Source organism: Simochromis diagramma, unplaced genomic scaffold, assembly GCF_900408965.1.
Source record: "Simochromis diagramma unplaced genomic scaffold, fSimDia1.1 OVJJ01000463.1, whole genome shotgun sequence".
Classification (NCBI taxonomy): Eukaryota; Metazoa; Chordata; class Actinopteri; order Cichliformes; family Cichlidae; genus Simochromis; species Simochromis diagramma.
In genome coordinates this window covers 4,648,442-4,676,173 of record NW_024386941.1, presented here as the reverse complement: position 1 = coordinate 4,676,173, position 27,732 = coordinate 4,648,442, and the positions used below count along the sequence as shown (strand labels likewise).

At 42.3% G+C, this 27,732-nt stretch overlaps 1 protein-coding gene across 8 annotated transcripts in view; it reads left to right on the top strand.

Annotated features, from left to right (window-relative positions):
• The window catches only part of nbeab (neurobeachin b), a 200,273-nt gene that overhangs the window by 75,238 nt on the left and 97,303 nt on the right, over nucleotides 1-27,732 (top strand). For 2 of the 8 annotated variants that reach the window (XM_040037697.1, XM_040037695.1), the window contains exons 16-35: nucleotides 95-192; nucleotides 618-710; nucleotides 3,156-3,264; nucleotides 3,366-3,447; nucleotides 3,553-3,676; nucleotides 4,280-4,472; nucleotides 4,627-5,616; nucleotides 6,549-6,766; nucleotides 7,014-7,167; nucleotides 7,534-7,542; nucleotides 7,840-8,020; nucleotides 8,985-9,103; nucleotides 9,705-9,812; nucleotides 12,535-12,703; nucleotides 14,347-14,779; nucleotides 18,692-18,849; nucleotides 20,682-20,805; nucleotides 21,535-21,654; nucleotides 22,474-22,601; nucleotides 27,050-27,111. In XM_040037697.1, coding sequence (XP_039893631.1) covers nucleotides 95-192; nucleotides 618-710; nucleotides 3,156-3,264; nucleotides 3,366-3,447; nucleotides 3,553-3,676; nucleotides 4,280-4,472; nucleotides 4,627-5,616; nucleotides 6,549-6,766; nucleotides 7,014-7,167; nucleotides 7,534-7,542; nucleotides 7,840-8,020; nucleotides 8,985-9,103; nucleotides 9,705-9,812; nucleotides 12,535-12,703; nucleotides 14,347-14,779; nucleotides 18,692-18,849; nucleotides 20,682-20,805; nucleotides 21,535-21,654; nucleotides 22,474-22,601; nucleotides 27,050-27,111 — 3,672 coding nt within the window. The remainder of the gene's footprint in view (nucleotides 1-94; nucleotides 193-617; nucleotides 711-3,155; nucleotides 3,265-3,365; nucleotides 3,448-3,552; nucleotides 3,677-4,279; nucleotides 4,473-4,626; nucleotides 5,617-6,548; nucleotides 6,767-7,013; nucleotides 7,168-7,533; nucleotides 7,543-7,839; nucleotides 8,021-8,984; nucleotides 9,104-9,704; nucleotides 9,813-12,534; nucleotides 12,704-14,346; nucleotides 14,780-18,691; nucleotides 18,850-20,681; nucleotides 20,806-21,534; nucleotides 21,655-22,473; nucleotides 22,602-27,049; nucleotides 27,112-27,732) is intronic. The other 6 variants (XM_040037703.1, XM_040037696.1, XM_040037701.1 and 3 more) reach the window with 4 other exon arrangements.

Below are 27,732 nucleotides of genomic sequence, written 5' to 3'. Positions count from 1 at the left end.
TTTTATTAGTCTTAATAAGGAATCTTTTTGTTTAGAAGAAAAGCTGTGCTCTCTGCTTTTCTAACTCTTTCTTTCGCCACTGGATTGACTGCAGGACGAGAATTTGCATGATGTGCTGCAGCTGGTGGTGGCCCTCATGTCTGAGCATCCAGCGTCTATGATCCCTGCTTTTGACCAGAGAAATGGAATACGGTAAGCCCCTCAGGGAAAGACTCTTTGCTGTTTAGGCACAAAATGAAGAGGTGATTTCGCAAAATAAACCTAAGCACCTAACGCTTGTGCTGATGCTGTGTGCCCGTGTGGTGCATGAATAATTCATATGTTCAACGAGGGAAAAATATGCATAGGAAAGTAACAATATTACCATATTGATTTCACTGTATGTGATGATCAAACTTGCCCGATGTGATCCTATAAAATATAAATGCACACAGTGTAGCATTACAAGTGAGTTCTAAGGAAATTGCTTGTGTTTTCTATAGCAGATTTTGATGCTAATGTAAATTCATTCTGAGAGGAAGTTGTTGTCAGCTAACTGCTGCGAAGCCTTTTTATCATCAGGGCTATACTCTGTCAAGACCATGTACTGTCGTTTTCACTGCTTGTTTATATTGCAGGGTAATCTACAAGCTCATGGCCTCCAAGAGTGAAAGCATTCGTGTGCAGTCCCTCAAAGTCCTTGGGTACTTCCTTAAGCATTTGGGCCATAAGTGAGTTAACATAACTTTGTAATTCCACACACTTATGCATTTTATAGTGACTAATCTAAAGCTTAATGAAACTCAATATGTAATGTTGTAATATCTAATATGCAATTTAAAAATTTCCTGAGACTTCTTACCTGATTTAAGTTCAATCCAATCCCCTTTAGGATGAACTTTTTGTGCACCTCTGGACTGCTTACATAACTATTATTGTCACATGCTGTTGATTTAACTTCTTTGTTAAACTGGCCCATTGCTCATATCAGGGGACAAAATCCCCTCTGTGCCAAAGCCTCCATGTGTCACATTATGTAAGGAGCATATCTTTGAGCATACTCATCATCTGAGGTTGTGCATTAAATTCAGCCCACTTCCACCCCCCAGATTGAGGCTGTACCAACCCAAAGTTCCACTGTACCAATCCAATGTGTTTAAAGGCGAGGCGTGCTTTCATGCCATCGTGCAGTGCAGGAGCACACAGCAGTTTTGGGTTTTTTTGGGGGGTTTTTTTGCATCAGCACAATTTTCAGTCTACTTACCAGATTTGCCTCCATGTGTACTTCAAAACCAAAAACACAAAGTTAAAGAGGTGCTGTTTTTACACATTGGAGGATTTCCACTATGCAAAGCAATTGCCCAAGCAAAGGTGTCCAGAATGATCTAAAAATAGCAGGAGTGCTGGGAGCATTGCAGGTGGATATATTGGCTTTTTTTTTTTCGGTTAGAGTCCTGGAACTTTTTAATCATGCCTCATATAAAATGGTTTTAGTTTTGTTCATGTTCATGTCCAATTCAAGATTTCATAGGCTGGTGAGATAGAAAAAGAAAAAATCTAAATTAGGTTTTGGAGAGAGAGAAGTATCATCTGTTTCTGCTACAGGGAAGAGCCAAAAACTCTTGACTTGATGTCAGCTTTGCAAATGTGGGTGCACTTCCTTGTTGAACACCTGAATTCTTGACGATTTGCCCGTAAACCATTAATTCACTTGAGAAGGGTAGAAGAAGCCCAAGTTACCGTCCCACAGTGTAAAATAAATAATAAAATACTGACTAGGATGTCAGCATATGATCAGTATTCTGCACATTAGAGGGGAAAGAGAGTGCCTACGGGTAGAAAGCTTATGGTTTAAAATGCAGGTTGCAGGGGAAGATATGCGGATGGTGAGTTAACAATAGCGGTGCATCAGGTAGTGTTACTGGTGCCTGCTGAATAGAAAGAAATGGCAAGCATAAGCCTCAGGCGCAATTGAAAAGCCTAAATCCTCACGTTGCCCTTTAATAGCTTTCGCACAAGGTAATGCACAGTGGCAGTTCCCTATAAGCGCTAGTGCAGCTCATAATGAATTAAAAGGGTTTTCTTGAGGTTATGAGTCTTTAATAATAATTTGATTTGTTATGTATATTCATTAGCACGGTGATGGTAGATATTGCTATTCTGTCTGGGTCGATGGGTCAACCCGATAAACAAATGAATTTGCAGTTTGGGCCCAGGCAGTAGAAGAAAACTGGAAAAAAGAGCATGAGAGAAAGCAAATATAAGATATTTGCAAATTTTTCAAGTGCAAGTTTCACTCAAATCCCAGTTTTTGGTAATAACTTCAACTGCTCACTCCGTAATCATAAAATTAAACATATAAAAATCCTTGTGAATATGAAATGGGAGGTTTATAGCTTCAGATCTTAATGTGCTTACAGCTGTACAATTTCCTTATCTTTCTAATAGCAGGGTATTTAATCTTTTTTTCACTGAATAGCTCACATCCAATTCCCATATTTTAAACAGTGTGCCTTCTTTATAATATTGTCTCAACTGTTAATTTAAAGTGTATGCAGGGAAAAAATAGAGTGTCATTGTCTGGATTTACATTCATGAAAGCATTGACAACAAAGCTTGTTCTTCTGCTTTATGGTGATGGTAACTGACTGTAAAGCTCAGCATGCATCATCACTCTGCCCTTTTCTCCTAAATTTCCATATTTATACAGTTGAGAGAAATGCTGCTCTTTCCCAAAGTGTCCAATTTGCCAGCCTCTATAAAATACAGATTTTGAAATTTATTAGGAAATTTCCAACTTGTCTTTAGTCAGAGTAAAGCAGCTTTAGGTTTGCATTGTGACAGCAGTCCTTGTACTTTTTGCCCATGCAGTTTGTCACTGTTGAACCAATTCACCTGTGGTATGCCTCTGTTGCATCTTGGAGCCTTTCCTAGTGACAGGATAACTTCGTTATCTTACACACCTCCAACAAAATTCCCCCAATTTATGACAGCAGGCAGTTCCTGACACTTGTCTCCAGAGCCTGGCTCCCTGTGGGTGAGAACTGGGAAGCAAGCTGACGGCACTCACTGATCCTTTCAGTGGCTTAGGGAGCTCTAAACAAGCCACTTTCCCATTATGCCGGTGTGTGCGTGCGTGTTTGTGTTTGTGTGTGTGTGATTGTGTTTATCTACAGGAGGAAGGTGGAGATCATGCACACACACAGCCTGTTTACTCTCCTGGGAGAGAGGCTCATGCTACACACAAACACAGTGACTGTGACGACCTACAACACTCTTTACGAGGTAACAAAACATTTTACAATCCAATGTGCTAGCTTTACTCCAACATTGGTCTTTATGTACAGTATGTGTGACTGACGTCTTTTCATCGCCCTCTGCGCCAGATTCTGACGGAGCAGGTGTGCACGCAGGTAGTTCACAAACCCCACCCTGAGCCTGACTCTACTGTCAAGATTCAGAACCCAAGTGAGCCTGTTCTCTGTCACAGTCTTTTGCTTTCCAATGTACATGATTATCTAGCAGCATAGATAATACCTGCACCTTTTTGTGTTTGGATGGATGTGATATCAGTGATTCTCAAGGTAGTGGCAACTTTATTGAAGAGCTCTGCCCCCAGCACAGAGCTGATGGAGGTTCGCCGCCTCTTCCTTTCGGATATGATCAAACTGTTCAGCAACAGCCGAGAGAACAGACGGTGAGCAGAATCTAGCCACCTTCGCCCTCCCACGCCATTAATTATCCTGCTGGTTAATGTATCAGCCTATTAAACATTACCATCTTTAATTAATGCTAAATTATCTTTGGACGTGCATGTGTTCTCCAGCAGATGTTTCTATGACAGTTTTTGGCACTTGCTCATTTCTTCTTTCTCGCTTTTTCACTCAAATTTGTCCTTCTCATATCCGTATGCACACTATCTTAGTGCACATAGCAATTAGATTCCCGACCCTAGGAAACCTCTGGCCTAAATCAAGAACACTAATTAGCCTAAATTAACAGGTCAAAAATGCTGTGGCATGTCAATCTGTTGATGTAAAATAAAGAAAAAAGTTCATGTTTTTTGTACTCTGCTCATTTTTTAATATTGGCAATAAAATAATAAAATCATTATAGAAATGGTCAAATAAACATGATGTGCTCTTTTGGTAGAAACAAGGATGTAGGAAAGAAGCAGAATATTAATTGGTTTAAATTATTTTATATCACCAGTCCTAATTGGAAATGTAAAACTAAAGGTAAGAGGATTAAATACTTGCCCTACGCAGATTGTATTAGCTGACTGATGTGCCTTTTGCAGGTGTTTGCTTCAGTGTTCCGTTTGGCAGGACTGGATGTTTTCTCTTGGCTACATTAACCCTAAAAGTACTGAAGAGCAGAAAATCACGGAGATGGTGTACAACATCTTTCGCATTCTGCTCTATCATGCAATCAAGTACGAGTGGGGAGGATGGCGCGTGTGGGTGGACACACTCTCCATAGCCCACTCAAAGGTGAGTGCTGTGTTGTACAGCAAAGAAGAAACACTGACCTCTGCCGTCCGTGGAAACATTGCAATTCATTCGGTCTTGTCTCCGCTGTCAGTTCGCAGCTGGCTGCATCATAAATGTGTAGCTGATGTTGTCTGTAAAACTGACCTTTTTATAGGTGACGTATGAAGCACATAAAGAGTACTTGGCTAAGATGTATGAAGAGTACCAACGTCAGGAAGAGGAGAATATTAAGAAGGGGAAGAAGGGTTTGGTCAGCACCATCTCTGGTCTGTCTGCTCAAGCCTCTGGCATCAAGGGTGTGATCGAGATCAGAGAAATAGATGATAACTCCCAGACACCTGAGAGTGAGACAGAGTATGAGAGTTCAGACTCGCGCAATCTGCTGGCTGAAAGTAAAGGGTCTGAAGAGGGTTTCAAAGGAACAGAGGGTTTGGTAGATGGAGTCCGGGTCGAAGTTCATGATCTCCTGGTGGACATCAAGGCTGAAAAGGTGGAGGCTACGGAGGTTAAGCTGGATGATCTGGACCTATCCTCTGAACCTTTGGGAGTATCTGAAAATGGAGCATTGGTGGAGGTGGATTCCCTGTTGGATAATGTTTATTGTGCTGCTGTGGACAAGCTAAACACCAATGTTAACAGTGTGCTGTTGGCAAAAGGCAGCATGGATGACCAAAATGCAGCCCCTCTCATTACCCTAGATGAGGACAGCATCCCTCACAGCAACAGCTTCCTGTTTGGAAAGGTGGCAGGCAGCATTGAGGACAAGCTACTGCATGAACTCAATCCAAATGAGCCTTTGGTGCTACCCAGCCCAGAGCCACCAGTCCACAACAGTGCCGATACTGAACTGAGCCTTTTAGTCCACATGACACGGAGCTCTTTACCCAGTATCCTGGAGAAGGATGAATTTGAACTACAAACAGCCCTGGAGGGTATCAGCTCTTTTCCTGGTGCTGAGGCTGACACCTCTTCTAAAAACCTAGAGGTCACTGAGGGGACAGCGGCAGCTGAATCTGAAGGGGACCTCGTGTCTAATAAGACCAGCAGCGGTGTAGATGCAACAACCAACACTTCTGACACAGAAAAATCAGATGATGGCAAAGACAAGGACACGAAGAAGATTCAGACTACAGCCACCACCCAGGTTAGTGTGAAATTAAATCATGTAGTTCCCTCAAGCAAAATAAGTTTTCTCCAGTATTTTGAGATTTTAAAAAAAAAAGTTTAAGTAGAGGAAATGGTAAAAGTTCACTGACATGACCACCAATTTGAAAGCTTTTATCCAGGAGGGAATTATAACTGATAAATGAAATAATCTTGAATTTTAAAAAAGGTAGTGACAGAGTTGGAAAAAGAGAGGAAAGTAAGGAGTGAGGCTGAGGTCACTGTAGGGAAGTGTTAGCCCTTTCAAACAGTTCTATATTAACAGGCCCACAGAGATCATTCTTTTCCCCAACTGCATTTCTAATGGATACAGGAAGGCCTGGTGCACACAGGCGTCATCCCTCTGAGACTCAGGAAACTGGGCTGGTGGAATAGTTGGCTGAGCCAACATGAGGGTAGAAATAGACAAAGCATTATTCTGCAGCAATCGCCTGGGATTTATTCATTGCTCCCCTTATGAGCTGTGCTCCTTCTCAGAGGTCAGGATCTTTTGCTTGGATTGGGTCACTGTGATGGAGGGCTTGTGGGGAGCAGACTTTATTTTTAAATCCTTTTCTGCTGTTGCGTAATTGCTCATGTTGAATTGATCACCATTGCTTTTTAAACAGGGTTTTTGCAGCACCTTGCTGACTCATTCATCTTAAAGCGGTTTCGCGGTTCCACTGGGCTTGTTGTTGTTTTTGGGGGAGTTTTCTGTACCCGCAGGTGTTAAGAGGTTATTTGAGGACTCGGTATAACCTGGCAATTTATCATTTGCAACTAATAGTATGACAGTAGGGTTATATCTGATTTTGGGCGAGCTATTGATCAGATAGGTAGACTTAGATAATGTGTTTCAGTATCTCATGAATCTCTGACTGTATATGTAATTCCAGATTAATTTGTTTAAGTAATTAACTGGTCTTCAATCAGAGTCTGCATGGCCGCCTGATCACCCAAATGGAAAGGGACATACATGTGGATCTTGGCTTCAGGGGGACGCCCATGACAGAGGAACAACGACGTCAGTTCAGCCCTGGCCCACGCACTACAATGTTCCGCATCCCAGAGTTCAAATGGTCAACCATGCACCAGAGACTGCTCACTGACCTGCTGTTTGCACTGGAGAGTGACGTCCATGTCTGGAGGAGGTGTGTGAAGTGATTTATGTGCGCTTGAGAGCCAGTGAGAGGGAGGGTGAGCATGGTGCACCTAGTGATACTTACCCTTACTACCCCTGTACCAGAACTAACACAAAGTTTGATTACTATTTTAGAGATATTAGATTCTTATTCATCTGATATTTTTGTTTCTTTGCTTACAGCGCAGTAAATTGTCCTGTGTTTCATAGAAGCGAGTAACACATGCTTGCGTTTTTCCCCCTACCTCTCTTTGCAGTCACTCCACTAAATCGGTCATGGACTTTGTTAATAGCAATGAGAACATCATTTTTGTCCACAACACCATCCATCTCATCTCGCAAATGGTTGACAACATCATTATCGCCTGTGGAGGGATTTTGCCCCTTCTCTCAGCAGCCACGTCTCCTTCGGTAAGTAAACTGACTTTAGTGAAGGGGAATAATGACATCTAGTGGTAGTTTATTAAAAGTGCTCCGTTTATGGTCTAACAATACAGTTTGTACCTGTGGGGGCAAAAAAAAACAAACTTGTTTGTGTTTATTGATTGGGGCTTTGTTTGTTCAGCTTCATCCTGCTATAATTAATGCTTGAGACATTATTTTGGCACAGTTTCTTATGCTTGTAATTAATTTCCCTGTGTGCCTTTCTTGTTTACTTTGATCTTTCTAGTACAATTATAAGATTTAATTTGCAGTCTTGAATTGAAATTGATTTTGATTTTATTTCTTTCCCCTCTCTTTCTTTTTTTTTTTTTTTCTCCATTTGTGCCTGTCTAGAGTACCAAGGTTAGTACTTCTATCGCTATTTTATTTGCTTAAACTCAGATCCAATGCTCCTCCAGTTTTTGTTTGTAATTCTAGCTCTACTTTCTTAGACCACCCTATTTAGACCACTTATAAAATATGGTGTTTCCTACTTTCTGGCCTAAATTTCTCTGTGGAAAATTCAGCCACACTGTATTAATAGATGTGACATGCCTACCTTTTCACATTTTTTGCACGTTTCCTTTAAATAATCACATTTTAACCACAGCTGGCGGTGAGAATATGCATATATCAAGTCTCCCTTGTTGCTTCTTCAAGACTGATTTAGAGAACATCGAGGCAACACAGGGCATGTCCTCAGAGACCGCCATCACTTTCCTGTCCCGTCTCATGGTCATGGTGGATGTCTTGGTGTTCTCAAGCTCCCTCAACTTCAGTGAGATCGAGGCTGAAAAGAACATGTCCTCAGGTGGCCTGATGCGTCAGTGCCTCAGACTTGGTAAGATGGTGATCACATGTTTGTGGCCAGAGATGTGAATGAGTAAAAGTCAGTGCAGTGAGGTAGCAATTAAATTAACATATCTTTATGTAGTGATTGTATACTGAAAGGTGAATGAGGTGGAAAATACCGTGACGGTAGTCTCTTCACATATTCTGATAAATCCTCTAATCCATGACAATCATAAAAAGGTAATTAATTTAGGAATGGTTTGCTAATTGTATACTAGATTAGAGAATGTTCAGGCTTTTGCTGCAGTTTCTATCGGTGAAAAATGAGTCAATTTTTTGGGATTCAGAGCCAGCAGAGAGATTCATTTGCAGTTTGATCAGGTTCTCTTTGCAAATGCTAGCCTTTTGTGTCTGTCATTAGTGCCTCATAGGACCCTGTGAGGTGCTCTCTGCCCATGTGCCTGTTTGCATGTGACATTTCATATAATAGAGATCAGATGAATTATATTTAAATAAAAAGGCAATAACAGCCTAAATTCAGAGTTACTAAAATGTGGACAGCTGTAAGATTCAGAGTTCAGATGTTTTGGATGAAGTATTTGAAACACAAAGTCAGTCAAAATGTGTCTGTACCTGTTTGTTCCTGTGGGTTTGTGTGTTGGCGAGCCTGTGTTTGCTTGATTGCTGACTCATAAGTTGTGCTCTGGGGGATAGAAAATAGCCTTCAGACTACACAGTGTCCTTGGTGCAAACATACAATTTGTCATCACAGGCTTCAGTGTGAAATCGGTCTGCCTGCTGATTTTATTCCTGCTATCTTTCCTGACAGCCTGGAACAAATAGTCATCAGAGATAACTGATTCGTTTCAAAGAGTTTGTGCCTTTTATTAACATTTAATTTCCACTTAACTCTGAAATTAGCCTATTTATCTACTCTTTGTGTGTGTGTGTGTGTGTGTGTGTGTGTGTGTGTGTGTGTGTGTGTGTGTGTGTGTGTGTTGGTTTGTGCGCAGTGTGTTGTGTGGCCGTTAGAAACTGTCTGGAGTGCAGGCAGAGACACAGGGAAAGGGGAAATACGTCTTCCATTCTCAACAACAAGACTCAGGAAATCCTGCATAACGCTACCAGCAAGGTAGGATGTGATGCCACATATGACCTGTCTCAAGTGTCCAAAATATTGCAGCAGCTAGTCTCCTGACTTAGCCGCTAGGAATTAAAGTTCCCTCTTCTGTTTGATGCTCCTTGTTTACATATCCAAATGAATTATATAAAAGCTAAATTGTCATTAAAGTTGAATAAATGTTTTTTGTAGGGAGGGTAAGCAAGAGTTTGATGCTGTACTGCTGATCTTTGATCCACTAAAATAAAATACAGATCAAAATGTCTTTGTTCATTATTGATAAAAAAAAATTGCAGCCCGTGGGGTGTGAACTGTTTTCCAGCTTTTGAAGTGATTCATGGCAAAAAAGCATGACAACCACCAGTGTAAGAACACTTTGACCAGTGCTCATAATGTGACATGCATAGAGGGACAAACAGTTCTTTGTATCATCTGAACATCCAGTGATGCTAAATCTGACTTTGAACCCACCATATCAGCAGATTTATTTAAGCTCTATGATCTTTATCTTTTTTCCAAATCCCTAAAATAATCTGAAAGGAAAAAAAACACATAAAGGTGAGCTTTGATGAAACGGAGTAGCATGTCACGTCCTGTCGTCTCTCTGCTTTAGACAGCCATAGAGACTCTCCCTAGTAACCTGTCTCCCATCAAGGACCCCGATCGCCTTCTGCAGGATGTGGATATCAATCGACTCCGTGCTGTGGTGTTTCGTGACGTGGTGAGTCCAGACATGTGTTTGTCACAAAGGTGAGGTAATGAGTGTGAAAAGAGGATTTCACCCTGCAGGTTAGCAGGGATGGAATCCACAACATACTACAATCAACATGCATACAAAGCAAATGTAGAAATATATGTTGAGAATATTTGGGAGACTTTCAAACGGGGTCGCCCGGACTGGAGGGGCGTGATGTGAGAACGCCCCTGATCTAACCCGAGCGGTGTTTTGTATTGGACTTTGTGTATCCAGTTTGCCTAACACACCCGTTCGAACATAGAGTGTTCACAGTGCATGCACCAGGATGCTATAGGCTAGTCGATGATCGATTTTGTCGTATCACCAGACCTGCGCATAGTTCGGACACTCTGGGTAAGAGAGGGGTGAGCTGTCAACTTACCACCTGGGGTGAGTGGATCAGTGGCGGCGAGACGCTGGACAGACTGGTGCACCTAAACGCGTAGTGAGGGTGTGCTGGGAACGTCTAGCAGAGGCCCCAGTCCGCGAGATCTTCAACGCACACCTCCGGCAGAGCTTCAACAGCATTCCGAGGGAGACTGGGGACATTGAGTCCGAATGGACCATGTTCAGCGTCTCCATTGCCGAAGCTGCTGCATCGAGCTGCGGCCGCAAGGTGGTTGGTGCCTGCCGTGGTGGTAATCCCCGAACCAAATGGTGGACACCAGAGGTGAAGGGAGCCACCAGGCTGAAGAAGGAGGCCTATCGGGCTTGGTTAGCCTGTGGGACTCCGGAGGCAGCCGACAGGTATCGACAGGCCAAGCGGAATGCGGCTCGGGCAGTGGCTGAAGCAAAAACTCGGGTGTGGGAGGAGTTCGGAGAGGCCATGGAAAAAGACTTTCGGAGTGCCTCGAAGAGATTCTGGCAAACCGTCAGGCGTCTCAGGAGGGGAAAGCGGTGCTCTACCTGCGCTGTGTATAGTGCTGGCGGAGCGCTGTTGACGTCGACTGAGAAAATTGTCGGGCGGTGGAAGGAATACTTCGAGGACCTCCTTAATCCCACTGACACGTCTTCCGAGGAGGAAGCAGAGTCTGGGGATGAGGGGTATGACCCGCCAATTTCCGGGGGCGAGGTCACTGAGGCAGTTAAACAACTCCTTGGTGGCAGAGCCCCTGGTGTTGATGAGGTCTGCCCCGAGTTCCTGAAGGCGCTGGACGTTGTAGGGCTGTCTTGGTTGACACGTCTCTGCAATGTTGCGTGGAGATCAGGGGCAGTGCCTGTGGACTGGCAGACCGGGGTGGTGGTCCCCATCTTTAAGAAGGGGGACCGGAGGGTGTGTTCCAACTACAGGGGGATCACACTCCTCAGCCTCCCTGGGAAAGTCTATGCCAGGGTGCTGGAGAGGAGAGTTCGTCCGCTAGTCGAACCTCGGATACAGGAGGAACAATGCGGTTTTCGTCCTGGTCGCGGAACACTGGACCAGCTCTTTATCCTCTCCAGGATACTTGAGGGTGCATGGGAGTTTGCCCAACCAGTCTACATGTGTTTTGTGGACCTGGAGAAGGCATTCGACCGTGTCCCTCGGGGTGTCCTGTGGGAGGTGTTGCGGGAGTATGGGGTGTCCGGCCCATTGCTACGGGCCATTCAATCCCTATACAACCGTTGCAAGAGCTTGGTTCGCATTGCCGGCAATAAGTCGGACTCGTTCCCGGTGGGTGATGGGCTCCGCCAGGGCTGCCCTTTGTCTCCGGTTCTGTTCATAATTTTTATGGACAGGATTTCTAGGCGCAGCCAAGTGGCGGAGGGCTTTCGCTTTGGTGGCCTCAGAATCTCATCTCTGATTTTTGCGGATGATGTGGTTCTGTTGGCTTCATCGGGTGAGGGCCTCCAGCTCGCACTGGAGCGGTTCGCAGCCGAGTGTGACGCAGCGGGAATGAGGATCAGCACCTCCAAATCTGAGGCCATGGTTCTCAGCCGGAAAAGGGTGGAGTGCCCACTCCGGGTCGGGGATGAGTTCTTGCCCCAAGTGGAGGAGTTCAAGTATCTCGGGGTCTTGTTCGCGAGTGATGGGAGAAGGGAGCCGGAGATCGACAGACGGATTGGGGCTGCGGCTGCAGTAATGCGGACGCTGCACCGGTCAGTCGTGGTGAAGAGGGAGCTGAGTGTAAAAGCGAAGCTCTCAATTTACCGGTCGATCTACGTCCCTACCCTCACCTATGGCCACGAGCTGTGGGTAGTGACCGAAAGAACGAGATCGCGGATACAAGCGGCGGAAATGAGCTTCCTCCGAAGGGTGGCTGGCCTCTCCCTTAGAGATAGGGTGAGAAGTTCGGCCATCCGGGAGGGGCTCAGAGTAGAGCAGCTGCTGCTCCACATCGAAAGGAGCCAGCTGAGGTGGTTCGGGCATCTGGCAAGGATGCCCCCTGGGCGCCTCCTGGGCGAGGTGTTCCAGGCATGTCCCACCGGGAGGAGGCCCCGGGGCAGACCCAGGACACGCTGGAGGTTATGCCTGAAAGTGGTTTTCCCCGGACAAGCTGGAGGAGGTGGCGGGAGAGGAGTGGACCTCTTTGCTAGGCGGTACCCCGCGACCCGACCTCGATAAGCGATGAGATGGATGGATGGATGGATGGAATATTTACCTTACTCGCTGTGACTTTCATGCTTTGTATGTAAGATACTGTGAGAAGTGTTTAAAACAGCAGCAGTGGATTGTGTCAAAATGCATATTCTGAATACAAAGTGGCATTTTTGTGATACTTCTTTACAGGATGACAGTAAGCAAGCCCAGTTCCTGGCTTTAGCTGTGGTATACTTCATCTCTGTCCTCATGGTTTCCAAATACCGTGACATCCTTGAGCCCCAACGTGAGACCGTCAGAATAAGCAGCCAGTCAGGCCGCAGCATGCGTCAGGAGATCAACTCACCAACCAGCACAGGTGTGGACAGCTATGCCAGGCCTTTCCCTGATTAAACTTGTTTTTCTGCTCAGCTAATCTCAGTTTGAAGTGACTGTCTGATATACACAAATGTTAAGTGTCCTTGGTCCTTCTAGTGCCAGTCTATGAGCGCTCCTTCAATAAAATAACAGGGATATCCTGCTGCACTCCACTGACTCACCTATGATTTATTCATGAGCTCTGCTAATTGCACCGCAGCAAATTAAATGTGGAAGCAAGAACACTGGTGCTGGAGATGGTGGTTATGAACTTGAATAGGTATCAACGTTCTGTTTGAAATGAAAGGAAGTACATGCCTCAAGTCATAAATCATACATTAAGTCACATGAAAGGAAATCAGTGGCTGGCTACAAAGGCTGAGCACAATGTCTGCTGCAGTGCCAACTTACTATTATGAAATGCACGAGTGAGCACACTTTATCAACTTTAATTCACACAAAAGGTGAAGAGAATAAAAGAAAAGGGAAGAGGAGAGAGGCCAAAGGAAACATGTAAATTTAACACACAGCATAAAGAAAGTGAAGATGAGCAGCAAGAAGTTAAAAGATGAGAAAACGGCCGCATGCTGGCCAACTACTGTGGGTTTTTGGGGCACTGGAGCCAGGCTTGCTATTTTCAGCCCCATCTGTCAGTCCCCATTAGGCAAGCAATCCACCAGAGGAGAATGGGATCATAGAGGTTGCTGGGAGGAGAGAGGCACACTGCCGCCTTCATAAATTTCACCAGAAAATGGGGGAATTTTCCAGACGGCATGTAGTAGACGATTGTCTGATGGACCAGGAAGCCAGTAGACTTGCTAGCTAAATCAAGCCCTGTTGACCTCGTTACGGGGCATGTGATGAATATTAATAAGGCCACCCTTGCATCTAGGTTGCCACTGGGTCAGGATGAGCCAGTGAGAGTGAGAGAGGCACCTCTGCATTTTCAGGAAAAATGAAAAAAGACTTGATCCATACATAGACCCTAATTTTAATGACTAAGTTCCCCATGTATGTAGAGATGCACAGTGCAGTGTTTGTTTGTTTGTTTTTAAATTCGCAGAATACTAGCTCAAACTATTAAATAGACATGACTTTAGGCTGAAGAAAGCTGAAGAAAAGGATTCATGCTTATTACCATGGAGGGGGAAAAACATTATCTCACCAGAGAATCAGAACTTGTGGGTAAGAAACTGTCCTGGCATGTGGCTCGTTCTACACATGCTAAATTTACTATTTGGGGACGATTGTAAACCAAACCACGGAATTTATTTGTCCTCACAAATACTGGTATCATATTTACTTGACTTCTTAAAAACCATTAAAAATACCAATTTCTTCTATCTCAAGAAATTCTGTTTGAATTTTATTTTGACACCTGTCAGACTACTGACTGTGTTTTTAAAATGCGTGATAAAATGCGTGCCCTATTTAGTGTAGAGATTGACACAGTTTGAATAATTAACTTGTTTATCCAGTAAACATTACATACCACACATTAGACCGTACTTATTTCTGACAAAGTCAGTCATAAATGAAGAAAATTATGACTAGACTTATCATTTATAATGAATGTACTATATTTATGTTGGTAACGCTAGTCTCAGCCTTTTTAACTTTCAGTTTTCTGTGTATATTTTACAGAAACAGCTCCAACTTTTGAATGCAGTAAAGACCATCTTGTACCATCAGAAGATTTCCACACGGAAAGCTTTCTTCCCCACACAGACTCTGGGATCGGGGAGGAGCAGGTAGCCAACGTCCTTAATGGGTCTGACGTGGACCACAGCGTTGGAGGGACAAGTGTCGTGAATGACCTCATATCTACACTCTCCTCAGAGGTGAACAAGTCCCAGGAGAGCTTGTCTGAATCCTCTAGTGTGGAGGTGCTGAAACCGACCTCCTCTGTCACCAGCATCAGTCAGCCCAACAAGGGCATCAATGTTAAAGAGATTTTGAAGAGTCTGGTAGCAGCTCCAATGGAGGGCATGGAGGCTGGGGTGGAACCTTTATCTTATCCAGACCCTGCTGCCAAGGCCCAGGCCATGCTGCCCATGCAGTTTCACTCCTTTGACAGGTGAGGAAGTGAATCATTTCTATGATGGTGCTTCAGTTTTTCTGAAGCAAATAATCCCTCCTTTTTCTTTTCAACAAGAAAATCAGTGAACACTCTTTATTGAGTTTCAGATTTGTCAAGGTGAACATTTGTTTTGCATTTTTTAAATGAAAGTCACAGTATCATTGGTTTGTCATTACATCACTGGATGAAGCATGACATTAGAACTTTATGTCGACTGTGATGGATTACAAAAGGGTCTGATTTTCATGTTTTTAAGAAATAATAGGAAAGAAAAGATCTTTCCTAAAAAAATCTTTGAGTTGAATCATCAGCGGATTTCTGTCAATATGTTTGGGTGTGCGCAGCATCTTGAGCAGCTGCAGAACAGTGATGTAAATCCTCAGGGTTTACCTTAGTCATCCAGTTTAGCGCTAATGGTTTCTAAGTAGCTTGCAGCACTTTTTTTCATTTCAGGCCACTTGTATTGTATTCTTTCAACAAAGCAAAGGATTCCTATGTTTAAAAAGAGTATCTGAGGCATGGTGGGTCTGCTGCAGTTTATTTAAATTCCTGGATTAGATAAAACCACACAGTAATCTTTTTGGATTTGTGTGTTTACAAACCTGCTTCTACAGGGATTTCAAGCATCAGTTCCTCCGAACTCTGTTTCCTGTGGCTGATAAAGTTTTGAAATAATCATTTTTCACAAAGTAATTTAAGTTTGTTTGGCACAAACCAAAACTAACCCTTTCCTCTGGAAACCACTTAGTTGGTCAGAGTTTTTTGCGTTCAGACCTCAGAGAGAAAGCAGAGGACCCACCGGGTCAGGAGCAACAATGGGGGCCTCCCTTCTCCTTAATGCATGCTGTTGCTGAGCTGGGTTGAGGTGAGCTTGATGAATAGGGGAAAAGATGAAGGGGTATGTGGAAACTGGACAGCTTAGAGGGTGGGGGTCTCCTGGGCGTTGATGACAGATTGAACAGAAGTGGCCACGCACCACACCGCAGCCAGCCATCGTCCTCACCGCTCACATCCTTAATGGAAAGTGGCAGCCTGAAATGAGTCGCCGCGGCAAAGTGTATTATTTTTGAAATGCTTTTACACAAAGGCTCCTGACCACATTTACAACTTTGTCTCATGCTTTTCATGTCACTCCCTCTCCAGCCTCTATTTGCTGTGTCTAATTGTTTGCCACCTGCCAGCGAAATGAACTGCCAGCCGTGGACGGACCTTTCATTTGTCTGTCAGGATGAAAATAGATTGGGAGAGACAACATCAAAAAGAAGGAGGGGAAAAATGGCTGAAAGTGGAGTGCACAGGGGCAGCTGTCACAGCGGCCCCCTCTGCTAGACACTTTCACAGAGGAGGGGTTTAAAGTCCTCGAAAGCCGTATTTAAATTGATGAAAATAAAATCAAATATTTACTTTTATCATCTGCTAAAAGTCTCCAGATTTCAGATATTATTGGTCCTCTCTCTACATATTTGATTGTTCATGTGAAGAAGAGCAGCGATAACTGTTTTTAAATTAAATTTGCATGTGTAATTTTACCACAGCACGTTTGCGCTGCTTTATTCCTTGTATTTCTGAATAAAGTGCTATTAGATTACATTCCTACTCTAGATCTACAAAGGAGACATTTCTGTGGTCATACTTTACATTGCAGTCATCCCTCACAGCCGCAGACCTCATTAATATTCATTTCAAGATTAATCCTTCCTTTATTCTCCGCAACTCAATTAAGACAATCCTATTAATAAAATATGCACTAGATAATCTATACATGATTCATGAGCACCCGGCTAATGAATTATTCATCGAAAGAGTTTCATGTTTTTTCAACATACTGTAGATCTAATGTAATGCCCAGGCCATGCCAAAGCATGGGCAGGCCCCTGCAGGAACGTGAGGAAGGGGTGAATGTGGCGAAACAAGAGGACATTCACAAAAAGCCCCTGCAATCAAAACATGAAATCTGTCAATGATATTTCACTGAGAACTATGAAGATCTGCTCAATAAATGATACTTGTCATCAGTGTTCTCCAGAGCACAGCTGTATCCCAGGAGATATTAATATTTCAGGAGGCTTTCAAGCTTTCCTGGCGCTCTCTCGTTCTCTGTTATTCTGTGTGTAAGTTTCAACTGCTTTTTTCTTTCACTATTATTTTTGTTATTGTATGCTTATGTCGTTGTCACCAGGGCTGCACCTTCTGCTTAATGCGCAATTATATCTGCTTTATGAATATTCTCTCTCCGTCAAGACAAAGTAGAGAGGTATTTTTTGGGGGGAAAGTTAAACATCATACTTTTTAATATTTTGAGCAGAATCAGTAAAAACGTATATAAAATAAATTACCCAACAGCCTGAAACGCATCCAAGGCAAACTCTGTTTCCCAGGGCATGTTTTACATGATCTGTGACTGTAGATACAAAACAGCAACAACCGTCTGTGTTGTTTTTGTGGAGGAAGGATTCTGGGGATTTGGTTCAGATGACAACAGGCTTAGCTCGTGACAGAGCAAAGGCCTGGCCTGTGTCACAGAGAGTAACTGCAGGAGATTGGACGAGACATTATCTGGCACCTTCACAAACCCAAAGGCCAACTGCAGACCCGATAAGGACAAGCTTTCCTTCTCTTCTCTGTCAGGGAGCTCTTGCAGAGCCAAGTTCACTAGATCATCTTTAATCCTTGGCCAGTCAGATTGCATGTGAACTGAGGAGTCTGGTGGTTTAATGGTGTGCCTGTGCTTTTTCTTTTGTCATTACATAAGGTCACAAGTGTCATTTCCATCCTAAGCAACATGCTTTATTTCCTAAGTTAATAAACAATGTCCCTTTCATCATAATACCATGTTCTGTTTTGTGCAGTAGCTTATATGAAAAAGCCACCCGTAATGTTTGACTTCCGTATGTGCATATTTATTTTTGATTGTAGCTGGGTTGTTTTTAAGTTTTTGGTTTCTTTGGTTGCATTTTTATTTTCTATTGTGTCCCTGTCTATCTAGGAACACAAAGTAAAACCAGTAGTAATTGCCATAATATGCTTACACCCTTCATATAGTTTCTGACTGTGAAGCAGATTATGTTCTGTGGCTCTGGATAGAATAAACGCCAAGTAGAGAATTCCCAAATCTGCTTCTGGAAAGTCTTTTGTTCGACTTGGGGATGTTTTCAGGCCAGGCTGCACCAGGGGACCACTGGAGGCAAGAGCAGATGTAAGGGAATGTAGTAGCTCGCTGGCTGGTTCTCATGTTTATTTACTTAAGCCTCATGTGTACATGTGTGTCCAAGTTTGCCTTGCATGCATTACGTTGAAAGATGGAGTTACAGGGCAGGATGTTTACCCTTCAAATGCCCTGACTAATGTGTCCGCATGCTCGTAGTGGCAGGCCCTGGAAGGAGTAAGAGATGCAGATATTTTCCCCCTTAAAACATGAATGACTTTGGTACCAGGTTTGCTCATGCTAATTGCTTTCTGCTATCATCTAATTTAATTTATTTAAAAACACATCGTTTTTTTTTAATTCCTGTAAGATTTAAACTTGCGTCTTGCTTCATCCATATTTTTTTTGTAGATTGTTTTGTTCCTTTAGTTTTGTATCCTTTTTTTTAAACTGTTACTGTGTTACTTCTTTTTAACCTTCTGTTTATTAAAACAAATGACTCTCTCTTTTTGTTAAGCAGAATGTCAAATATAAAAGGCCTAATTCTGGATCCAAACATATTTAAATGCTGTTCAATCAAGAATATAAGTCAATTGTGTTAGCATTTTTTTTATAATGTACAGTTTGAATCTCATACACCTGCAGCAATTACAACACCCTGTAGCTGTTCTCTGTTTTTTAATAACGTCATTTTATTTTAGTTTTTAATGCATCATTTTTGGTGCATATATAAATAAGACTCATTCTGTGTGTGTTTGATGTAGGAGTGTGGTGGTGCCTGTGAAGAAAACCTCCCCTGGCAGCCTAGCAGTTAACACCCTGGGGAGCAGCAGCAGCACCTCTCCAGGCTTGACAACTGGCAGCACCCCCAACATCTTTGCTGCTACCTCTGCGACCCCCAAAAGCATGATAAACACTACGGGTATGCTACAAACAAGGTTACTGGACTAAAACCACGTTGTTCAAATCCTACACTCAGTCCTAGTAGCCTTGCTAGGATTTAATAATACTGCTTCAGTATTAAGATTACAAGTTGCAATTACTTGTAATCTTACTGACCTCTCCTGATTTTTCGTTAAATGATGCTATTCTAGGAATAGAACAAAGTGTTTTTACTGTGTATGATCATGTGATCCTGGATGTCCTTGCAGGTGGTTGTTGCTATCACTAGATGGCACTCTTTACCTTTTTTGACTCCCCAAAGCAGCCCTGTGCTTCTGAGAGTGAAAATGGCTGTTTAGCCACCAGGATTTGTCTAGACACCACCCTAATTTTAATCTGCTTCAACTGTACAGCAAAACAAATCTTTTTTTTTTTTTTGCCAAAAGTGAATTTGCATACCCTGACTTTTTATGGCGCATGGCTTCTGATCTGACTGACTACATGGCCTCTCCTCCCTTGCTGTCACATTGCTTCTCCCGAGGCTGTGCTGCATTGAGCAGGATTCACCTCAGGGCCAGTGTACTCTGGCTTTTGAAATACCCCACTTAACACAAAGAAGCATTAGGATTTCAAACACCTTTTAGTGTGTTATATTATTATTATTATTATTATTAATAACAATAATAAGAATAATGGTAATACAAATCATTCTCCTCTCTGAGGCCTTGTGAAGGAATTTGAGAAATGTACCCAAGTGAAAGTGTGCTTTCAGCTAAATCCACAGACTCTCACCCAGACCACATGATATCATTCTCACTGGTCTGACCTCTCAAAAGGACAGTCAGAATGATTTTATATTTGCGACTATGCTGCCAAGAAGCTCTGGCTCAGGTTTCACCTTTAAATTACAGTTGTCACAGTATCCAAATTTATTGGCTTGTTTAAAGCTTTTCCGATATGTTCGATATGTTGGTTGATTCTTCATCTTTGTCATTTTACTAAACAAAACAGTTCCATGTGTCCCTGCTGGCACAAGTTTGAACCAGCTGAGTTGCACTTGGATTTAGTTAAAGTGCATAATTTGTTCTTCTTGGTTGAAATTTGGGCTGAAGTCTACTGTCAGGGGCCAGATTGTGGCTGCTTTTTATAACCTCCCATCCTTCCTTCATTTTCTTTCAGTCATTTCAATCTGTGTGCCATTAAAAACATTTACCAGCACTGGATGTAACTTTAATGGAATTTCCCTGAAGATAGACAATGGTTTTGAATAAGGCGTTGCTTCTTTCTTCAACAAATCTTGTGGTAGTATTTAAATGCTTTGAATTGACCACATTTTACTGTCTATTTTTAGTTACCTAAATATTTCTGCTTGGTACTTGACAAGGATAGTTAAAACACAATAAGACATAGCATTGCGTTTTCTTGTATCCACTTGTTCACTTAGTGGGAGGGGTCACTAAAAATCAGTGCAAAGTTGTTTGGTGGTCACCTTTATGCTGAGATGAAATTTTATATCCTGATTCAAAGTGGTATTCTTCCACTGTGACAATGCCTGCATTCAAAGGCCATTAGGGGGCCACTGAATGGTTTGATCAGTGCAGAAATTATGCAAGCCATGTGTGATGGCTTTCACACTTACCATATTTTGACCCAGTTGAACACATATGGCAGAAAGTGCACCAATGAGTTACACACCACCACCACCATCATCAAAAGCAAGTGCCGTAGCGTGCTTTTGCAGCACTTAGAGGCTTAACATCATAATAAGATGCCTAATGGACGTCTTTCCTTTAATTTGTCAGCCATCTGTATAAATCTGAAATTATTTTTGCCTTGCATTAATGTGATTCGCTTCTGTTATTCCTCCCGCAGGAGCCACTGACGCAGCTGCTTCTACCTCCTCTTCCTCCAGTTTTGTCAATGGAGCCACGAGTAAGAATCTGCCGGCCGTGCAGACAGTGGCCCCCATGCCTGAGGACACAGTAGAAAACATGAGGTACAACACAGTTCTTCCATTTAGTCAAACTGTGTCACTTCTGTATAAAATCTACCCGAAAGTAGATTTTTCTACATTGTGTTTCTTTCCTTAAAGTTTCCTCAAAGTGCTAAATCAAGATTTTCTATAGTTTTCTGCATGCATGTTTTTATTTATTTTATATATATATATATATATATATATATATATATATATATATATATATATAAACCAAAAAAAGGGGTTTTATGTTAACACTGTGGCAAAGTTTGTCCTAATTTATGTGCATGTGTATTACCTTGAGTACAGCTGGCTGTGACCTTGACTCATCTTCTCCCGTCGCTCTAATAGTTTGTGACAGACATCCTTAGATCTACTCTCCCACCGACTGCTGAGAGCCGAGGTCTTTCTCCAGAGTCTCGCTCTCCTCTCTTGCTCTGCCTCAGTGTTTTCTGCCACAGGAATAGAGATTCAGTTGCCATGGCAGCAGTAACCGACATCACTTAGCGTAACTGTGAAGTCAATGATGGTACTATCTCACCACAGAACCTACTGATGCCTGTGTTATATTTGAGATCACAGCCGAGCTGAATAGACTGCTTCGGTCTACTGAAATCAACAAAGAAATCTGATTATTACCATAGTTCTTTATTATAATATAATGACTTCATGATCCCAACTTCTAAGTTCCAAAGCATCATGAAGGAAGGATTGCCTGTGGTTTCTTTATTTTTTTTCTCTCTATTTCAGTGCCTTTTGTGAAGTAGACCAGAATCCACTACGTCAGAAGCTGACACCTCCTGAGCTCAAACCCTTTAGCTCCCTGACAGGATTAAAGACAGCCTCCAGAGGTGCAGGACAGTGTCTTAGGCAAGGACATCTATGCTAGCTACCTAGACTTCCTGCATCCTGCACTTTATGCTAGTGTGTCATCTCTCTGAATATGTTTTCCCAGGTTTCTTGAAGCGGGTTTCCACTACACATAAACCGTCCCTCTTCTCTTTCTGTTTTTCTGTATTCTGCAGCTTTCTGTCCATCTTAGCTGGGAAAACAAGCTTCAGCTCTCTTCGTGTTGTCCTTTTTTATCTCTGTGTGTGTGTGTGTGTGTGTGTGTGTGTGTGTGTGTGTGTGTGTGTACACATAGGAGATATACTGTATCTCTACTTGTACACCGTCTCCGTTTGTATGGCTGCATGACTCCAGCTCACAGTTTTTCCGAGGTTCTTAGATAATGTCAGCCAGAGGCATGGAGTGATTGTCTAAAAGATGTGGAACTTCCTCTGCAGTGAACAACTGTGATCTCAAGTGCAACTCTGGTAACATATCACAACAAAGAATGCAAACAGCTAGTGAGATGTGAGTTCACATGGCTCTTAATAACATTAAATCTTCACTCACTGACATCTCTGCTGATAGCAGCCACAATCTCATTGATATCTGGCTTAGTTTGCATCCTCTGAAATGTGCTGGTTACCTCTTGCACCCACCAGTCTGACTCTGACAGTCTGACTACACACTAACTGCTGTTAGCTGTGCACACCGGGTGAACTGTGGGGCTCTCACTGCTCCTTTTTTTTTTATTGCTCCTTGATAGTGTAGCAAAAAGAATGACCTCTTTCAAGTTTCCTTTTTGAAATTCAGGTGTCTAATTTCTTTTTCTGACTTCTACTTTGATGTGCTCTCTGACAGCATTACTACAAAGCTAGAAAGGGCCTTGGAGAAAGTCGCACCCCTGCTGAGAGAGATCTTTGTGGACTTTGCGCCTTTTCTGTCTCGCACCCTGCTGGGCAGCCATGGACAAGAGTTGCTCATAGAAGGTACAGATGTTGTATGGCGCATTTTATTCTTAGTGCTCTGTTAACATTTTTGTCCCAGTCACCCCACCGGCTGCCAAACTTTGGATGCAGTAGACATTGACAGGAGAGTTGCGATATTGCACACAAGCTGGGGGTCTGATTAAATTTGTTTTCCCTTTCATTCATCTTGTGGCATGTGTGTGTTTGTTTTCTTCATGATTCTTTTCTCAAATTCTTTCCACATATTGTTCCTAGATGTTTTTGTAACCATCAGCATTTCACTGTCAAACCAATCTCATTTTGAACTAAATGTTGGTAGCCTTTGCCACCTCATTGCATTATTTTTAGTGCCAAAATAAGATGAAATTTCCAACTCACTCTTTCCAACTCACATTGTACTAGAAGGGATTTTGAAATCTTTTCTTTTTTAATTTCAGGGTAAAGTGTTTACATAAGCTTTAACCTTTTTGTGCACAGTAAAATCTATATGCACGCACATTTTTATTACAATGAAGTATAAGTGCTTAAATGTTTCTGTATTACCGTAGTCATTTTCGTTGCTATTAAAATGTACTCTTGAATGTTTGACCTAGACGTGCCTCTGTGCAGCCACGAGGTTTAATGGCAATTATTATTTTATTTTAAAACGGTATTACAGCAGTCACTTTACAAATAGAGCTGCACTGACTGGTTTGGTTGTGCATAGTGTTTGCAGAAGTGTGAAATCTCTTTGCTGCACTCCACTCTATTTCCTGGTGGCTGCGTGAAGCTTTCCAGTCCCTTCTTCAAGCCTCAGGTTGGCAGCCTCTCACAGTGCTACTTGTGCCTAACCTCAGGGCTCTATGCCTACATGTGTGTGCACTACCACTCTATTCCCCAGGCTTGTTTTGGCTTGTATTCACAAGAAAACAGGGCCACCGCAGTCAGCACGCGCATGAGTGAGACTGTGTGTGTTTGCAAATGTTTGTCTGTTTGTGTGTAGTCCAAAACATACGCGGGTGGTCTCCGCTCTCTCGACTTGCACCCAAAATGCTTTCTCTGAATGCGGATTGCAAAAGTCTTTTCTTTTGCTGGTAACCTAACCGACACTGGTGGAAAAGGTCTTTGCAGAGAATGACAGTATGCTGCCAGAACGCACTCTTGTGACTGTTATTTAAGCCCTGCTAGAGAAATACTTTGACCCACATTTACTGACCACCATTGTCCACTTTTCTCCAGGGGCATACTTTATTCATTAACTGTTTACACAACCAGTTGATTTAAAAAATGCATTTCCAATATTTTAATGTTTTGAATAACATTGCATTTAGTTAGGGTTTTTGTTGTTTTGCAGTGTTGGATCTGAAATTTTATGGATCTTTTTATTAGCATCTGTTAGTGGCATCTAATTTAAGCTTTTAAAAATAATCAGCTTTGACATGTTTAATGATAAGAAGGGTCTTATTTATTTGATTTAACTAGTCTTGTCGAAATGAATGGTGAAATGATGCATTAAGTACTTTTCTGCGCTCATGAAAAGGACATTTGAGGTATTACGGACTCCTTTTTAAAAATGTTTCCATTCCAACCAGTTAAGTTCCACAAACAAGCATGGTTTCCTCCAAGTCAGCCGTATATCATACATATATACATAAGTAAATAGAAATGTGAGTATGCTATGCACATGTGGCTTGGTCTACTCACTCAGTGTCAGGAGAAAGGAATGAAAAATCAGGTAGCAAAGCCTTGACAAGTGTGAATATGTCTGTTACCCTTTCACTCAAAGTCTGTCAGCAGACTGACCAAGCTGACAAACCAGAGCTGATCTCAGGCTGCAGACTGTAACCCCACAAACAAGGTCATAGATAGACAGCTCGGGCCTCAGCACTCTAGACATGTTTAACCCTGTCTGGGTCTGTGAAATGTGAACTCTGACAGGGATTAGAGCAGGTTTACCAGTCAAAACACTGCAAATACACAGAATCAACACTTGCTCTTGGACACCTATATTATATGGAAGTTTATCAAGCCACTTCAGCCCATCTTAGTTTCAGTCTGTTCATGACTGATTTTGCTTCGTCTCTTTTCGTCATCTACTTTTCTTCCCAACCCTTCCCAGGCCCGCAGTTGAAATACTGTGCTGTAGTGCAAAGGCGCTCCATTTACCAGTAATTACCAGTCATCCATCACTCCTTAGATTGCTCGGGGTCAAGCCCTCCTGTGCCCCGTGTGCCCCTTTGCCTCACTCTATTCCTTCACCCCCTTTGCAGACATGTGGTCACTGCAGCAATTATGTTGTGTGCACCCTGAGCTTTACACTTGGAGTTGTTGGGTAAGAGCTGTGCGCGAACACTGCCGCTGTTGTGATGCCTGCCGCCTGCTCCTTGCTGTCCCCTGAGTGGCCCAGCTTGCCGGCACATCACCCCACAATGCCACATTCACCCATGCCTTAACCCTGCCCTGTTTACAGGAAAGGACTGGCAGGCCATGTTTAAATAGAATGCATTTAGTTTGTCTACCAGCACAAGGCCAGGGTCAGTTTGCCACCTGACTACTGTGTCAGTTCGGACTGACTTATGGCTTTGCGTGTCACTGCTATAACAAGAGGTCAACTGTGGCACTCTGTGTACAAGAGAAGGGTCACATCCTCTTAGAGTATTTACAATATGTTCCCTTGGACAGTCTCTGCTCATGAATAGAACTCAATAGAGAATCAGTGACCAAAAGATCCATCCATCCAGGGTTTGAATATTTTGCATTCTGTGTTAGATTATACCATTTAATCACACAAGTAACACCATTTCCGCTGAATTTTGTCTAGCTGACCTTTAAAGGGGACCATTTATGCTCGTTCCTGGCTTTCCACCCTTGTACAATTCAAATTCAAAGTTCAAAATAATCCTTATTAATCTCAGTGCTCTCAGGTCTTTTTGCAGCCCCTCTGTTCATTATTTTATTAAAAAAATCAGTTTTAGCTCCTCTCCCTTTGCTTTTTTCTGATTGGCTGTTTCATGCAAACAGAAGCTTAGAGCCAGAGCTGTGTGGCTGAGATGTTTATATTAGGGATAACTACTGCACTGACATCACACAGAGCCAAGATATAAAAAAAAAACAGCAAAAAGAAGAAAAAAAACCTGCCTGAAGAAGAACATTTAGAGCAGACTGAGGCCTGAGCCCATTGCACATGTCTAATATAAGCATCCAACTCATATGCTATATATATTACAGAAAATAATAAAACATAAATAGAAAATAATAATAATAATAAATAAAAAGCCATGAAGGGAAACGTCATGTAATTAGAATTAAATTCATATTTATAAAATATATTAATATGTTATGTTTACATATCATAGTTTACAAATACACAAGTGCATTAATATTATCAGTATATTTCATTGTTATCAAACAGTGCCCATACTTAACAGGCATGTCAACCAATGTAAATGTTACTGCAGTTTTAGTGTTTGGACTTTTGGAGGTAGGTCTGCTGCTGTGTTTACATGTGGACAGCAAATTGTACCTTGGACACACATGTGATTGTTTTATTTATTGTTTTCTGTGCTATTACAGCAGACACTCGTGCATTTCTCATTAAGCTATTCTGTATAATTAGGCTATTCTTTATACCCGTGTCTCCAGGTGTTTTTTGCATACTTTATAAAACTGAATAATATCAAAGATAACTCTGCTTTTATGTATAATGCAAAACTATTTTGCTATTAATAATTTTTATCAAATAAGCCATCATTACAACTACATAAATACTATTTTGTTTTTAAGTATTTGTACTGTGAAAAACTTAAAGTTCCTAGAAATCTTCTTTGGTGGATACCCCATCATCCATGAAACAACAACACCCACGGGGCATAGGTGTTTTTACTCTGCCTGCCTATAATGAGTACTATAGAGTTCCTTTCTTTGCTTTATTAATGATTGCACCTTTAATGGTTCTCGCCGAGTGCAGCAGAAGGGCTGGAGGTGCAGAATACGAGACCAGTTGCAGCCATTGTTTCTACAAATGAGCTTTTCACACCTGCCCATGTTTCATTAGAGAGTTGTCTGCTTCAGCGGCTCACCGTCTACCGAATGGAGATGTGGGAAGAAGCTGTGAATGTCTTCTGTGAGCGTGTGGCATGTGTGAAGGATGTGAAGGATGTGCGTGTGTGGGGGTTGGAGTGCTCGTATGTAAATGTGTTGCAGATGTATTTTTTTTGTTCTGTCGTTTTTTTCTCCTTTACAATTTTATGACAGGCAAATTGGGAACACAATTTGGGGAGGGTTGGCAAAAATGTTAAAAGAGGCTATATACAGTAGCTTTGCACAAGTCGAGTACTGTATGTCGGTGTTGTGCTCTATGCGTTTTTCTTTTTTTATATATTATCTTGTTTGCCCAAATGATTACACCTTATCATACCAACAGTTGTATGCTTATGTTCTTTAACATGCAAGATTAATGTCTCTTCTTTTCATCTGCTTTATCTCCAAAGGTCTAGTGTGTATGAAGTCAAGTACCTCAGTGGTGGAGCTCGTCATGCTCCTTTGTTCTCAGGTGAGCATTTTCTTTCTCATCTTTTTCACAGTTTTCATCTTCCCAGGCTCTCTTTGTCTTTTTCTATCTGCCATTCTTTTTCATGTCTAATAGGCCGTTCTATACTCTGCTTCACTTGATAACATACTCTCTGCCAACACTCTGTGGAGACGTGCAAGGATCTGGTTTCAACCTTTGCAGATCAATATAAGCTGACACTCTGTACTGGCAAATTAGACATGGTCATTGCTATAACCTAGTTCACTCACCTCTTACTTTGAAAGATGTATTTTAAACAGAGACATGCACATTAGATATACCCTTTATCCAGTCCAAGTTGTGGATATTTTGAAAGTATACACATTTATGGTTAAGACTTGCTTCAGTTTTGAGGGCTCATGTTAGACAGCAAGTTATTTAATCTCTTCCCTCTTTAAGCTAATTGTCCAAACGGATGGTACAGACACACACTGATCTCTGAGAATCTACCGACTTTCTCACTACGCCCTAGAGCTTTATTACCAAGCTCTCCTTTAGAGAATGAGCTCCACCTCATGCCAACCCTGCAAGTGACTGATCACCTTTGAGCTGACCCTCTGAATCTCTTGTTAAGCCCATGTTTTAGGGAAGGTCAGAGCCCTG